The sequence below is a fragment of the Euleptes europaea genome, chromosome 4 (genome assembly GCF_029931775.1).
Source record: "Euleptes europaea isolate rEulEur1 chromosome 4, rEulEur1.hap1, whole genome shotgun sequence".
Classification (NCBI taxonomy): Eukaryota; Metazoa; Chordata; class Lepidosauria; order Squamata; family Sphaerodactylidae; genus Euleptes; species Euleptes europaea.
In genome coordinates this window covers 11807292-11823993 of record NC_079315.1, presented here as the reverse complement: position 1 = coordinate 11823993, position 16702 = coordinate 11807292, and the positions used below count along the sequence as shown (strand labels likewise).

Here is a 16702-nt window from a genome sequence, read left to right as displayed (position 1 = left end):
GCTGTGAAGAAGAGGCATGTTATCTCTGCAGACACAAATTCCTAAGTACACCATGCTGGCTCTCTAGAACTGCATCAGGGACATGGGCTCATGTCTGATTTTCAGGAACTCTCTGGTGGACATTTGTTCCCCCTGCTAGCCCTATCTTTTGGTGGTGGAAACTGCCATCAAATTGCATCTGACTTATGGTAACCCCTTGGAGTTTTCAAGGCAAGAGAGGGACAGAGGAGGTCTGCCATTGCTTGCCTCTGCGTAGCGACCCTAGTATTCCTTGGTGGCCTCCCATCCAAGTATTTAGTGCCGACTCTGCTTGGCTTCCGACATCTGATGAGATCAGACCTGCCTGGGTCAAGGTAAACCTATTTTTTTTAAAGTAAGGTAAAGGTCCCCTGTGCAAGCACCGGGTCATTCCCGACCCACGGGGTGACATCACATCCCGATGTTTACTAGGCAGACTTTGTTTACGGGGTAGTTTGCCAGTGCCTTCCCCAGTCATCTTCCCTTTTACCACCTATCTTTTACCACTGCATAAAATAAATACTGGGATGTGGCGTGGTATATTATAGCCTGATCTCATCAGATCTTGGAAGCTAAGCTGGGACGGTACTTGGAAGGGAGGACTCCACGAAAGACTGCCGAGGAAGACGGCAAACCAGCTCTGCTTAATCACTTGCCTTGAAAACCCAACCAGGGGTCGCTTTAAGCCGGCTGCGACTTGACGGCACTTTACACACACATAAATACCTCTTTAAAACAGTCCCCCTTCTCCCACCCACTGCACAGCTGCCCGGCCATTTTGCCTTGCCTAAAATAAGTGGAGTTTTTCTTCTAGCAAAGCCCATGCCAAGCAGCTTGCATGCCAAAAGACCAACCCTGCAGGACAAGAACTGGCCATTACTCATTGCTTCTTGGGAGAGAGCGCAGAAAACCAGGCAGAAATCAAGCAAGAAAGAATGACTCGTGGAAGAGGGCTGGGGAGGGAGGCATACTTAAAACTCAAATGTTTTCCTGCAAAATAAGTCTAACATTGCCTCCTAGGGGGAGTGGGGGGGAAATCAATTTTTTTTTTTATTGTAGCAAACTTCCCTCTTTTAAAACAGCATGTTTTAGAAAAACGATATCTGAATTTATTATAAACATGTTCACAATGAATTTTTGTTATGAACCTCTAAAGCTGGCTGCATGGCCATCTATCAAAACATACGTGAATTAATTAGTTAATGGTAGAGTCCACAGTCTTTTAATGTCATATTTATAATGCATGACCGAATGCATTGTTCTTTATCATGCATTATAAATATGACATTAAAAGACTGTGGACTGCCATCAGTAACTTGATACGAGATAGGGTTACCAACCTCCAGGTATCACCTGGAGATCTCCCACTATTACAGTTGACCTCCAGATGGCCAAGACCAGTTCCCCTGAAGAAAATGGCTTCTTTGGAGGGTAGACTATGGCATTAGATCCCACTGAGGTCCCCTCCCCAGGATCCAACCCCAAATCTCCAGGTATTTCCCACCCACAGGGGGCAACCCTAATACTAGAGGGACCAAAAGTCACTAACAGTATCAGGATCCAGCCTCCGGCTCCAAGACGTTGCACCAGGATCTGAGCCTACTATAGTGATCTTGCTCCTATTCTGATTCCTCTAACCACCTGAACATTACAGCTTGCTCAGTTTCTAAATTGTGTGTGTGTGTTAAGTGCCGTCAAGTCGTTTCCGACTCATGGCGACCCTATGAATCAATGTCCTCCAATGTGTCCTATCTTTGACAGCCTTGCTTAGATCTTGCAAATTGAGGGCAGTGGCTTCCTTTATAGAGTCGATCCATCTCTTGTTGGGTCTTCCTCGTTTCTAAATTAGGAAGCTTTATTTCTCTGCTTCCCTCCTTATGGAAAGCCCTGTTTTGCCCTATGAAGCCCTTGCTACTGAAAAATTCTGGCCATCTGTTCTACCAGGAAGCAGAATCATTTACATGTCCAGGGGAAAAAAAACACGGTCATGTTGCGGAAGGAAAATGCAATGTTATATATTCATACATGCACATGAAAATATGCACAACTATCTTCTTATTCTGCATCCAAAGGCAGCTCGGCGCAAATCCTACACTAAGAGTTATTAAAATAAGCATCAGGCAATATTATCGTTAAATACTTGAGAAGCTGTACAACCAGTGCCTCCAGAGTAACATTAAAACTTTATTAAACTCTGAATCAAAAAATTGCAACAGTTAAATTCAGCAGCTAGCACCAGCTGCCTCAAAGCTTGTTGAGTTTAGCCAGCTGAGTAGGGAGAGGGAGGAAAGACGTCATGCCCTTCAGCAAATACCACCTTTCACTAGAAAGCCAGCATGGTGTAGTGGTTAAGAGCGGTGGTTTGGATCGGAGAACTGGGTTTGATTCCCCACTCCTCCACGTGAGCGGCGGAGGCTAATCTGGTGAACTGGTGAAAGCTCATACCCTATCAGAAAATATTTTTGTTAGTCTTTAAGGTGCTACTGGACTCTTGCCCTTTTCTACTACTGGTGAACTGGGTTGGCTTCCCCACTCCTACACATGAAGCCAGCTGGGTGACTTTGGGCTAGTCACAGTTCTCTCAGCCCCACCCACCTCACAGGGTGTCTGTTGTGGGGAGGGGAAGGGAGGGTGATTGTAAGCTTGGTTCTTCCTTAAGTGGTACAGAAAGTCGGCATATAAAAACCAATTCTTCTTCTCCTCCCATCCCAGTGCCCCCATATAGAACCAAGTCTATTTTCCTAAACTGGCCCCATTTCCCCAAACTGAGCTTCAACTGCAGGCTGTGAGGAGAAAATATGGAAGATTTCCTCAGGAAGGGAAGACGGGCCTTGTTCCTGGCCATTAGTGGTGGCCGACCCTGGTCCCTCATGCAAGGGATGAGGAGATGCCCCCCATGGTAATGTCATCTCCAAGTCTGACCCCCTGCTTTCCCCCATGAGAATGAGCAACAGCCATTCACTTACACAGTGGAGAGCAACCGTGTGCATCCCGGGACTAAATCTGCCCCCAGAAATCGCAGTGTCCAGGGTGGGGAAACTGTCTTGCACCTTTCTCAGCTCTGACCCTCACTGCAGCCCCCTGATTTAGTGACACATAGAATCACAGAGTTAGAAGGGACCACCAGGGTCATCTAGTCCAACCCCCTGCACAACGCAGGAACTTCACAACCACCTCCCCGCCACACACACACCCGTGACCAGAAGATGGCCAAGATGCCCTCCCTCTCATCATCTGCCTAAGGTCATAGAATCAGCATCGCTGACGGAAACAGGGCTGGAGTCTTGCCCCTGACAAAACCCTCTCCTCTCCAGCCCAATGTCCCTCCGAGGCGGGTCTGCTCCAAACTCAGCCTCCGCTTTCTTGCCTCACCAGCTGCTGAAAACACTAACAAGAGAGCTAGACAGCTGGGGCGGGCGTGCGCTGGAATCAGTCTCCCTCCCCTTCGCTTTGCTTAGCTTCCTTTTCTCTCCTGACCCGGCTTCTCAGACTCATCTGCAATGCACCATTCCCTTCCTAAGAGCCGCACCGCAACAGCCCCCCCCCCCCGGCACAGGCCAGACAACCAAACAGTTTCCCCGTGTGACCCTTCCTGCGCGCGCCTCGACTACGCCCAAGGAATCCGCTTCAGCTACAGGCCCCAGCACTGCCGTCCCCCCACCCACAAAGGCACCCGAGGATACAGCAAAACAAGTCCGCCAAAGAATCCTCCAAAGCTGATGATGTCCCAGGAGGATGGCGACTCTCCAGCTATCGTTCTCCACTGCAATGAACCATCAGGGCTTCAGGAATGCATAAGAACATAAGAAAGGCCCTGCTGGATCAGATCGAGGCCCATCGAGTCCAGCAGTCTGTTCACACAGTGGCCAACCAGGTGCCTCTAGGAAGCCCCCAAGCAAGATGACTGCAGCATCATTATCCTGCCTGTGTTCCACAGCACCTAAAATAATTCTATATAATATAATTATAATACGAACATAAGAAAAGCCCTGCTGGATCAGACCGAGGCCCATCGAGTCCAGCAGTCTGTTCACACAGCGGCCAACCAGGTGCCTCCAGGAAGCCCCCAAACAAGACGACCGCAGCAGCATTGTCCTGCCTGTGTTCCACAGCACCTGATATAACAGGCATGCTTCTCTGATCCTGGAGAGAACAGGTAAGCATCATGAGTGGTATCCATTTTGACTAGTAGCCATGGACACCCCTCTCCTCCGTGAACATGCCCACTCCCCCTCTTCAAGCCTTCCAAGTTGGCAGCCATCACCACATCCTGGGGCAGGGAGTTCCACATGCATGCCAATGCTCTGTGTGACAGCTGTGCTAGGGGATGTCAGCATATGTGTATATATTTAAGAGACCCCTGTTGTTGCTGGCCTTAAAAAGTAGCCCTCTGAAACGGAGGGAATTGCTACAACAGGACGGTGCAGGAAGATGCTTTTAAAAAGGGAAAGGGACTGTGGACTATACTGTGTATAGCACTACTATTTGTCCCCGTAGGATCTGCATTAGGACTGTTTAGCTTGGAAAGAAGGCGGTTAAGGGGAGACATGATAGAGGTCTATAAAATTATGCATGGTGTGGAGAGAGTGGACAGGGAGAAGCTTTTCTCCCTCTCTCATAATACTGGAATGCGGGGTCATCTGCTGAAGCTGGAGGGTGAGAGATTCAAAACTGATAAAAGGAAGCATTTCTTCACACAACGCATACTTAAATTGTGGAACTCCCTGCCCCAGGATGTGGTGATGGCTGCCAACTTGGAAGGCTTGAAGAGGGGAGTGGACATGTTCTTGGAGGAGAGGGCTATCCATGGCTACTCGTAAAAATGGTTACTAGTCATGATGCATACCTGTTCTCCCCAGGATCAGAGGAGCATGCTATTAGGTGCTGTGGAACACAGGTAGGACAATGCTGCAGCAGTCGCCTTTTAGTTGCGCTCCCAAAAGGCACCTGTGTGAACAGACTGCAGGACTTGATGGGCCTTGGTCTGATCCAGCGTGGCCATTCTTATGTTCTTATGCCCACATGCACACACAAACGCAATGTACAGGAATGCTCTTCCCAGAAACATTTGTAAAGAACAGGATGCAAGAATATCTTTGCTGGATCCCGTTCTGTTACCAAATGGATGCCTCAGGGAAGCTTGCAAGAATTTAACCGATCTGGTATTTAACATGTACACACGCACAGCTCCGCTAAGAGGGGACTTGATGGACCTTGATCTGATCCAGCATGGCCTTGTTCTTGTGTTCTTATGACATGAAGTAAAGGAAAAAGCATGTCTATATTATAGGCTTAAGCTGGCTTCTTAGTTCCATTTCACCAGGGAATTATGACAGCTGTACGTCGGGGAGGAGGCACAGGGGTATTAAGTTATCTCCAACAGAAATCTCGGCACCCTCAAACTATAGTTCTCAGGGTTCAAAGAGTGAAGCCAGAACTTTTCCCCTTTGGTTTTTAAAGTAATGTCAATTCACATCCAGTAGCGAGAGAGCAAAGGAAGTAAATGCTCTCTTCACTGTCTTTGAAGTACTAAGGTATTCAGTACACAAAAGGCCAAGCTTTCATAACTTAAAAACAAACTTTTTTCACACAATTTTTCTTCATTTGGCACAGTTTGAGGCGGACATGTAAGGCGGCTAATTTTCCAGTGCTTTGCTTTTTCTACGGAAAGTTTTCCACTTCTAAAGATTTATTGTTTAATAAAATAAACACTGATGAAAGAAAGCCATGACTAATACAATATTAGGCATGCCTGATAGTTTCAAGATGGTAGTTAAGGTTTTTTTCCAGATGACTATCCCTGGGAATTACACGAGAGACTACATGTTAGTTTTATTGATTTGCAAATGGGGAGATAAAAATTACAAATATGTATCATAATCCATTTTTAATCAAGTTTTTAAGCAGAGGCTAGATGGCCATCTGTCAGCAATGCTTATTCTGTGACCTTGGGCAGTTCATGAGAGGGAGGGCATCTTGGCCATCTTCTGGGCATCGAGTAGGGGTCACTGGGTGTGTGTGTGTGCGGGGGGGGAGGTAGTTGTGAATTTCCTGCATTGTGCAGGGGGTTGGACTAGATGACCCTGGTGGTTCCTTCCACCTCTATGATTCTAAGTTATGAAGGCACCTGATTAGTTTTGAGTCAAAGCTAAAATATATATATATATATATGCTTCCTCTCACATGAGGGATGAGTGACTGCAAACTCCAATCTTACACGGAAGTAACATGCAATGCAAGTGATGAAGTGACCCAATTACTTTCATGGACAAGATTTAAATTCTTGATGAGTGAACAACCATGCACAGTTTGTGGGGAGGGGGGACGTGCCGTCAAGTCACAGCTGACTTATGGCAACCCCCTAGGGTTTTCAAGGCAAGAGATGTTCAGAGATGGTTTGCCATTGCCCGCCTCTGCATGGGCACAGTTCTCTGGGTGGGCTTAAATTGGAGCATTATCAGTGTTTTGTGCCTTTGGGTTTTCCCCCCCGTAAACAATGTAAGGAAAAAAACATGCTATTGTTAAGTCTATACAACTATTGTGCCAACAAAAAACAATTTCCACATAAAGCTTTGAATTGGTTTCAATATAACATTTCGACCATGCTTGGTTTATCATCAGATATTTCAGTTCAAGTATTTGTCAGTATTGGGAAAAGGTTACTTTAAAAACGTGGGAACTAGATGTAAGTAAGGAGAAACACGCCAAATCAAATCATGCTGTATTTAGGGCAAAAGATGTTCCAATCCTAATTTTTTCCCCCTGGCAAACCAGAAAGCTTAAGCTTAGGGTAGTAGAGCCGACGTCTGGTTCGAATCCATTTCAGTCCCCAGACTTATGGCGCTGCAGAAGTCTGCGGTGTAACCCTCTCTCTGCTTCCTCCACTTTGCCAAGCTTTCAGTTTTGAAAACTGGAAGAATCTGTGGAATTTTCCAAACTCAGATTAGATGTGGGATTCGCACAAGGAACACGTGGAGGAACATGTGTCTGGAATGAGGAACATGTGTCTGGCATGTCCATGCACTCAGTTTACCTCGGAGTCCTCTGTATTTTTACTAACTTAATTCATGTGCCTTTAAAGAGAAACTCCCACATATATACCCAAAAAGTACCACCGATGCACTGGATAAGGAAGTTTTATGAGGTTTCAAAAACGTGGTTTCCAACAAAAGATTCCAGTGATGCAACAAGACAATTTATACAAGCTGCAACCATCTATGCAAGTTTACAAGGCTTCGCGATGGATGGTTTACAAGGTTTCTTCTCCTCCTCGGACCAATGTCTGTCAAATGACCCACTGAGAAGAGGGGCTAACTACAAGTTACAAGCAGGGTATCAAATGAGGGGAGAATGTGGAAAGACAAGAAGCAACAGAGACATCGTGGGGGCAGTGGTTAGAACAGCAGGCTAGAATTTGGGAGATGTGGGTTCAAGTCCTGCTTCCCCCCCAAAAAAAATCACTGGGTAACCTTGGGCCACTCACCTTCTCTCAGACTAACCTACTTCATCTGAAGAAGTGAGCTGTGGCTCCCGAAAGCTCATACCCTGCCAGAAAATATTTTTGTTAGTCTTTAAGGTGCTACTGGACTCTTGCTCTTTTCTACTACTGCAGACAGACTAACACGGCTACCCACTGGGAATCTACTTCATAGGGTTGTTGTGAGGGTAAAATGGGGGAAGGAGATGCTTGTGTGCTGCTCTGAAGGAATAAAGGTGGGATTCAAAAGCACTGGGTTTTTTTTTTAATCCATTCACGATCCACCTTTTTCTAGCCACACACACACACACCATGGTTACACATGATTGCAAAGGGAAACACATTTGGAGCAGCTTTTGAGAACAGAGAGAAAAAAGAGAAGGAGGAGGAGTTGATTTTTATATGCCGACTTTTTCTACCACTTAAGGAAGAATCAATCTGGCTTACAATCACCTTCCCTTCCCCTCCCCACAACAGACACCCTGTGAGGTAGGTGGGGCTGAGAGAGTTCAGAAAGAACAGTGACTGGCCCAAGGTCACCCAGCTGGATTCATGTGGAGGAGCGGGGAAACAAATCCAGTTCACCAGATTAGCCTCCGCCGCTCATGTGGAGGAGTGGGGGAATCAAACCCGGTTCTCCAGAGTCCACCACTCCAAACCACTGCTCTTAAACTCGCTGGCTCTCTGCTCCAAACCACGCTGGCTCTCTGAGCCAAAGTCCCTTCTCCTGGGCGCACACAAAGCTGCATTCTACTGAGTTAAGCCACGCCGGTGGATCCAGGTCAGTCCCAATGCCTCCGACAGACAGCGGCTCTCCAGGGTCCCGGGCAGAGGTCTTTCACATCACCCGCTAACTATAGATGCAGGGAATTGAGCCGGGGATCTCCTGCATGCAAAGCAGGGGCCCGCACCCCCGAGCTATAACTTCTCTTACGTGCAACTGTATGTGTGTGTGTGTGTGGGGGGGGGTAGTATTTAAAGTACATGCCACCTTTCCAAAAGAAACCAAGGTAACAGCAGCTTGCGCCCACCAAATGCGGACGCTGGCAAAGCTCCCCGGATGAAGTCGAGCTGCCTCAGTGGGTGGAGCTTGGCCGAGCCCCATAAAAGCACTTCATTTTGATTTTGCTATGCCGGGAATGATCATCCATCCACCTCTCACTTATCTTCTCTGAGAAAAGGGGGCGGGGAGGGAGAAGAGCTTTTACTGTCTTTCTCTGCCACAGGAGACAGGATATTACTTTAACAGACAGGAAGATTACATATTAACACCAATCGATGAAGAGCGATCGGATTCAGAACACTGATTCTGCAAACAGTGTTCTCCAAGCTACGGTGGAGGGGTAGGGGGATTGAATACGTACATACCTGTATCTCCCCTGCCCCGTACCTTGGCAAAAAAGCAGCAGGGAGGAGGATTTTAGGCCATATAGGAGTTAAGCGACCACTTTTGCACTGCTGAAACTACTTGATTTTGATTAAGAAGAAAATGTTGGGGCTGCATGCATCACGTAGTAGGCCAACGACCCCTTCACATTCATTCTCAGGCAGAACAAGTATGCATGATCGTGTTTGTGGTGGAAAGTGGCTTCAAGTCACAGCTGACTTAAGGCCACCCTGTAGGTCAATCATAAGGCCCGCGGGCCAGATCTGCCCCCTTGAGAGCTTTTATCTGGCCTGTGAGCCAGGCAAGGCAGCCACCACCCCCATGCTCGATCTGGGATGGTGAGGCATGGCCTGGCCCAACCAAGTGGCATTTATGTCATATCCGGCCCTTGCAACAATTCATAGAATCATAGCGTTGGAAGGGACCACCAGGGTCATCTAGTCCAACCCCCTGCACAATGCAGGAAATTCACAACTACCTCCCCCACACACACTAGTGACCCCTACTCCATGTCCAGAAGATGGCCAAGATGCCCTCCCTCTCATCATCTGCCTGAGATTGTGGAATCAGCATTGCTGACAGATGGCCATCTAGCCTCTGCTTAAAAACCTCCAGGGAAGGAGAGCTCACCACCTCCCGAGGAAGCCTGTTCCACTGAGGAACCGATCCAACTGTTAGAAAGTTCTTCCTAATGTCTAGACGGCAACTCTTTTGATTTAATTTCAACCTGTTGGTTCTGATCCGACCTTCTGGGGCAACAGAAAACAACTCGGTACCCTCCTCTATATGACAGCTCTTCAGGTACTTGAAGATGGTTCTCATATCCCCTCTCAGTCTTCTCCTCTCCAGGCTAAACATACCCAGCTCATTCAACCTTTCCTCATAGGACTTGGTCTCCAGACCCCTCACCATCTTTGTTGAGTTTGACACCCCTGCTGTAGGGCTTACACAGCAAGAACAGAGGCAGTCTGCATTGACCTTGGACATCCTTGGTGGTCTCCTATCCAAATACCAACCAGGGCTGACCCTGTTTAGCTTCTGTGATATGACAAGTCAGGCTAGGCTGGGCCATCCAGAACAGATCTAATTGCCCCCCCCCCCCATCTCTTGCTGTTTCTCTTTCTCTCTCTTTTTCTTCCTGTTTGGCTTGTGACTTTCCTGTCTCCCCGCAACTGTCTAAATTTAGACTGGGCAGGGCCCCGGCTTTTGCCAGTATGAAAAAGCAAAGCCGTCGAAAAGGCCATATAAAGAACCCCCTCGCCACAGCCAGGGATAAATATAAGGCGAAACAGATGCCACTCTGGTGTCTCAGCACCTTCCCAAACTCGATCGGCACCTGCCACAGAAAGCTTTTGCCGCGGCCACAGATAGGGGGGGTGGCAAAGGCAGTGGGGTGCCCTTTGGAACAGCCAAGCAGTTTTAGGCTGGCACCTTAAATGGAGAGGGAGCTAATGGAAAAGCGGGCTCAGTTCTTGGCCAGGCTACTGGTTCCACCGAAGGGCATTTCACTGCTATGCAGTTTTGTTCCTCCGTTCCCCCCCGCCCAAGCTTGCATAAAAAGAAGAGTCAGTTTTTACATGCCAACTTTCTCTACCACTTAAGGCAGAATCAAACCGGCTTGCAATCACCTTCCCCTCCCCACAACAGACAACCCTGTGAGGTAGGAGGGCCTGAGAGAGCTCTAAGAGAGCTGTGACTAGCCCCAAGGTCACCCAGTTGGCTTCATGTGCAGGAGTGGGGAATCACAGCCGGTTCTCCAGATCAGAGTCCACCGCTCCAAACCACCGCTCTTAACCACTACACCACGCTGGCTCTCACACCACGCTGGTGACTTTGCCTTATATAACATTTGGAGGTTTATGAATTCAAGGAGGCTGGAAAGCACAACCGGAACGCCAAGATGACGACGGATGCAAAAAGAGGGTGCTCTAATTCCATGCGTAAAAGAGCAGACGAGTGTTTCAGAAGCACGTCTGAATCACTCCCTATCTTCTAACCTGGACCAGGGCAGAATCCTGCACCGGGCCAAGCTAGCCCTGATGCCAGAATGGAAAAGACGCCAGGGTGCCGCCTATGAGAATAGGCAGTTAGCTGTACGGCGCTTACAGTATATTTGGGAATTAGTGCGCCATCCTGTTGGGGGTTCAAGTTTTATTGATTTTATTAATGGTTTTATGTACTGTGAGTGTGTGTGTGTTAAGTGCCGTCAAGTCGTTTCCGACTCATGGTGACCCTATGAATGAAAGTCCTCCAAAATGTCCTATCTTTGACAGCCTTGGTCAGATCTTGCAAACTGAGGGCCGTGGCTTCCTTTATTGAGTCAGTCCATCTCTTGTTGGGTCTTGCTCTTTTTCTGCTGCCCTCAACTTTGTCTTTTCCAGTGACTCTTGCTGTCTCATGGTGTGACCAAAATACGATAGCCTCAGTTTCATCATTTTAGCTTCTAGGGTCATTTCAGGCTTGATTTGATATATAACCCACATTTGTTTTGTTTTGGGCAGTATTACTGCATGTCATTTCGTGTTTTAAATGAGGTTACCCGCCCTGAGCTGGCTTGCTGTGGAGAGCGGGCTATAAGTCTGAAAATAAATAAATAAAGCTGTTTTGGGGGCACCAAGTTGCCCCATCGGTCACCCCGGAGAGCCCATTTCTCCCTCTTTTCCCAAGGGATAAAATTATACAGGACAGTAAGGAGCTGTATCTGGAAAAGCTGCCAGGGAGAGGAGATACGGATTGGGGCCGGGACAGGAAGAGGAGGTTAATTCTTGACAGACCCCACACACACACCGGCATGCCGTTGCTCCCTTAGGAACAACACATGAACACATGAAGCTGCCTTCTACTGAATCAGCTCTCCTCCTCCTCCTTGATCTGCTCTGATTCTGAGCTTCATTAGGAGTGCCTCTGTTCTGTAGCCATAAACCAAGATGAACACATGGACGCTACATTATACTGAATCAGACCCTTGGTCCATCAAAGTCAGTATTGTCTACTCAGACCAGCAGCAGCTCTCCAGGGTCTCTCAGGCAGAGGTCCTGCCAGGTCCCTTTAACTGGAGATGCCGGGATTGAACCTGGGACCTTCTGTGTGCCAAGCAGAGGCTCTACCATTGAGCTACAGCCCCTCCCGTCAATTAACCCCTAGGGTATGGAAGGGTCTCCAGGGTCTCACGGTGCACTTCTTGCAAAAAACAAAAACACAAGCAACATCACATGTTTTCCCCCCTAAACGTGCAATTCAAAATTCAAGTCCTCCTCTGCCTTAGTCCTCTCTAAATTGGACAGTGCAGGCTCACATGAAGCTGCCTTACACTGAATCAGACCCTTGGTCCATCAAAGTCAGTATGGTCTACTCAGACCGGCAGCGGCTCTCCAGGGTCTCAGGCAGGGGTCTTTCCCATCACCTCCCTGCCTGGTCCCTTTAACTGGAGATGCCGGGGATTGAACCTGGGACCTTCTGCATGCCAAGCAAACGCTCTACTATTGAGCCATAGTCCCTCCCCAAAACCCAGCCAGGGCATATTGAATACCTGAAGCTGCCTTATGCTGAATCTGACCCTTGGTCCATTGAGGTCAGTACTCAGACCGGCAGCAGCTCTCCAGGGTCTCAGGCAGAGGTCTTTCCCATCACCTACCTGCCTGGTCCCTTTAACTGGAGATGCCAGGGGTTGAACCCGGGACCTTCTGCGTGCCAAGCAGAAGCTCTACCACTGAGCCACGACCTCTCCCCAAAAAGTGGCTACATGATCATTCGAATGAATCGAAGTGTTTTAAACGCTGGATCAACTTTAGAGTCTAACATGTCACAAGACAGAACTTAGCTACTTGTCTGGATACGCAGTGGTTTGCATCCAAGTCAGACTGGCAGCGGCTCTCCCGGCTGTCAGGCAGAGGTCTTTCACGTCACCTACCTGCCTGGTCCCTTGAACTGGAGATGCTGGGGGTTGAACCACCTACCTGCCTGGTCACTTGAACTGGAGATGCCGGGGGTTGAACCCGGGACCTTCTGCATGCCAGGCAGAGGCTCCACAAACTGAGCCACAGCCCCGAGGGGGTGGTGGTGGGTGGGTGGAGAACGAGCCGGGCATCCCGGCCGCCCCCCCGCCCATCCCGGCATCCTCACCTGCGCTTATACTCGTCCCGCTCCCTCTTCACCTTGGCCAGGACGTTGTAGAGGGCGCGGATCTCGGGCGTGATGGTGTCGATCTGGACGCCCACGCCGTCGGGGTGGACCCACGAGACGCCGGGCCCCTGCACCAGGGTGGTCTCCAGGCCGGGCCCCAGGCGGCGGGCCTGCGAGTAGGACCAGATGGTGCCGGGCAGGAAGCGGGAGGAGGCCGAGAAGGCGGCGGCGGCGGCGGAGGTGGGGGTCAGCGGGGCCCCCGGCGGGTGCCCCCCGGGGGAGGCGGGCCCCCTGGACGGCGTGCCCAGCCCGGCCGGCCGGGCGTGGGGGCCGCTGGGGGAGGCCAGGGGGAGCCCCAGGGGGCGGATGGGGGCGACGAAGCCGGTCTGCACGGCCTGGTGGCGCCGCCCGCCCCGCCGGGCGCCGGCGTCGAGGGCCTGCTGCAGCTGCTTCTCCAGCTGCCGGTTGCGGCGCTCCAGCTCGTGCACCTTGGCCAGGAAGCATCGGAAGCGCACGTTGAGGGTCTTGAGCACGTGGATGTTGGAGCCCAGGTCGTTGCGCAGGGCCATGGCGGGGGGCGGCGGCGCCGCCGCGAAGGAGGCCCCGCCGACGCCGCCCAGGCCGGCCGGCTCCCCGTCCCAGAAGTCCCCCCCGGGGAAGAAGGAGGAGGAGGAGGAGAAGGGCGGCTCCGGGTCCGCCTGCTCGTGCGGCAGGAGGAAGAGGTTGGGGCCGAATAGCGGGTTCATGGCTGCGGCGGCCGGCCGGGCGCTGCGCTGCGGCGGGGCCGGGGGCCCGGGGGGGGTGCGGGGGGTGGGGAGAGGCGGCGGGGCCGGCCAATCGCCGACGGGGCCGGCGGAGAAGGGGCGGGATCCTGGCCCCCTAGCCCCCCCCTCCTCCTCCTCCTCCTCCCCGGCGCTGCAGAGGGGAGGCGCCCGGACGGGGGCGATGCGGCGTCCTCCTCGCCGCCGGTGCGCGCTGCACGTCCAGGGGGGAGCCGAGGACGCGCGGCCGTGCCCAAGCGCCACCCCGGGCCGGCCTCCTTGCAGCCTCGGGTTGCCACGTCCCTCTTTGCAACCGGCGGGGTGATTTGGGGCGGGGGGGGCTTCGATGCCGTCTAGCGAGGCGGACGTTTCCTCCAGGGCAGGGGGTCTGCGAACTGCGGCTCCCGAGCCGCGGGCTTCCTTTGGTAGACCTGGCCTCCGGCTGAGTCCCGTTGGGAGGCCAGGTCAACCCACTCTCTTTCTTGGCGGTTGACCTGGACTCCGAGGAGGGGAAAAGTCCCCCTTCAGAGGCCAGGTCTACCCATTGGCTTCTAAGGGCCTCCGGAGGCCAGGTCAACTCCCAAGAAAGCCAATGGGTAGACCTGGCCTCCCAATGGGACTCACCCAGAGGCCAGGTCTACCAATAGGCTTTTATGGCGGTTGACCAGGCCTCCAGACGAGGACTCCGGACGGGGAGGGGGAAACGGCAGGGACTTACAATTTAATTTTTTATCAATAAATAAGATCGCTATTAAGTATGATATCAAGGTTTATTCAGTGTACCTATAGTTTAATTCAGACTTAAAACTTTAATTAAAGTTTGTTAAGTTAATAAACAGTGTACCTACCTATATAGTTTAATTCACAGTGGGTAGCCGTGTTAGTCTGTTTGCAGTAGTCAAAAAGGGCAAGAGTCCAGTAGCACCTTAAAGACTAACAAAAATATTTTCTGGTAGGGTATGAGCTTTCGTGAGCACTGGGATGGGGGCACTGGGATGGGAGAAGAAGAAGAATTGGTTTTTATTTGCCGACTTTCTGTACCACTTAAGGAAGAACCAAGCTTACAATCCCCCCACAACAGACACCCTGTGAGGTGGGTGGGGCTGAGAGAACTGTGACTAGCCCAAAGTCACCCAGCTGGCTTCATGTGTAGGAGTGGGGAAGCCAACCCAGTTCACCAGTAGTAGAAAAGGGCTCACGAAAGCTCATACCCTACCAGAAAATATTTTTGTTAGTCTTTAAGGTGCTACTGGACTCTTGCCCTTTTTGACTATATAGTTTAAGAAATTTGGCTCTCAAAAGAAATCTCAATCGTTGTACTGTTGATATTTGGCTCTTTTGACTAAGGAGTTTGCCGATCTCTCTCGGCGGGAGGTCGGTTGTAATAGCGGGACATCTCCCGCTAGTGCCTGGAGGTTTAGAAACAAAGCGGCGCCTATGCTGGAACTGGGAAGTCAGGAAACCCCAAAACGGCACGGGGCTCGAGATAGCAATGCTCCATGAAAATACGCAGAGTCAAAAATCAATCTTCAACGCAATTATTAATATTGTAAATTGTGGGAATCGTTGAACTATACCATTGCTTGTTTGCTGCATGGTGGTTAATTAGGGCATTTATATTTCTCTTATTGGTTTCATCCGCGCTCTACATTGTGACCCGTAATTACGCGGCATGTATTTTGTGAAGTTACACTTCTGTAGTTTGTGAAGTTACACTTTTAGGGGTGCTGATGTCATGGACCTCTGGAATTTTGTGTATATCAAGCTTATAATATAAGTACCTGGAGGTTGGCAACACTTCGCCAGAGGAGTGCGCGCTGCACGTGGCAGGGGGAGCCAGCAGCTTTTCAGCCTCGGGGCTGGGGCTCTCCCTTGGGCGCGTTCCCGCAAGGGGAGGGAGATTGGTTGCCGGGAAGAGTCACATTTTTTAAAAGAGCTTTGAGCGAGCATCAAAATTGACCCTGCATAAATGGCCTAGAAATATCATGGTTATATGGTTATATATCCAAAAAAATTTTTTGGATGAGATGTTATGTACATGTAGAAGCATCTAACCATGATACTTCTATGTTAACATTATGCAAACAATAATGTGTCTATAATATGTGTCTCATACTGAATAATTATCATTGTAAATATATTAATCACTATATGTTTTGTCAGTGGTTTACATTTTTGTAATACGCCTACAACTGTAACTTTGATTACAACTTCCAGGTACTAGCTGGAGATCTCCTGATATTACAACTGATCTCCAGCTGTTAGAGATCAGTTCTCCTGGAGAAAACGGCCGCTTTGGCCATTGGACTCTATGGAATTGAAGTCCCTCCCCTCCCCAAACCCCACCCTCTTCAGGCTCCGCCCCAAAAATCTCCAGGTATTTCACAACCTGGAGCTGGCAACCCAACCCCTGGCCACTGAGGGGGGGGATGGAGGTAGGGTTGGCAGATCCAGGTTGGCAAACTCCTGGAGATTTGGGCATGGAGACCGGGGACCTCGGTAGGGTACAATGCCATAAAGTCCACCCTCCAAAGCATCCATTCTCTCCAGGGGAACTGATCTCTGTAGTCTGGAGATGAGCTGTAATTCCAGAGGATCCCCAGGTCCCAACTGGAGGCTGGCATCCTTCTATTAAATGGAAGTTGTCCCTTCACTGAATATTTCTAATAGCCCCTATAATACAGTGTTTAAAAATCTCCCCACAGGCACACAGTCTAAAAAGGATATGAGACAGAAGGTTTGCCATATACCCGGAAGAAAGGAAAAACGAGAAAAACATGGAAGGGAAAAAAATTTTATGACAAAGAAAGAGGGGGGAAATGGGATTTTTAGTCAAATAAACAGTAGGAAGTTGGATTTCTCTCCATTTTATAACTTTTGAAATTCAGGAAGCACTCCATATTTTAAAAGGCAGGAAGTAATTAATACAAACGCATG

The 16702-nt window shown here is 49.8% G+C and overlaps 1 protein-coding gene across 2 annotated transcripts in view; it reads right to left on the bottom strand.

Moving 5' to 3' along the window:
• IFFO1 (intermediate filament family orphan 1) overlaps window positions 1-13750 on the bottom strand; it is a 28778-nt gene extending 15028 nt beyond the window's left edge. For both annotated transcript variants that reach the window (XM_056847928.1, XM_056847929.1), the window contains exon 1: window positions 13005-13750. In XM_056847928.1, the coding sequence (XP_056703906.1) occupies window positions 13005-13750 (746 nt within the window). The remainder of the gene's footprint in view (window positions 1-13004) is intronic.
• Window positions 13751-16702: the final 2952 nt, after the last annotated feature.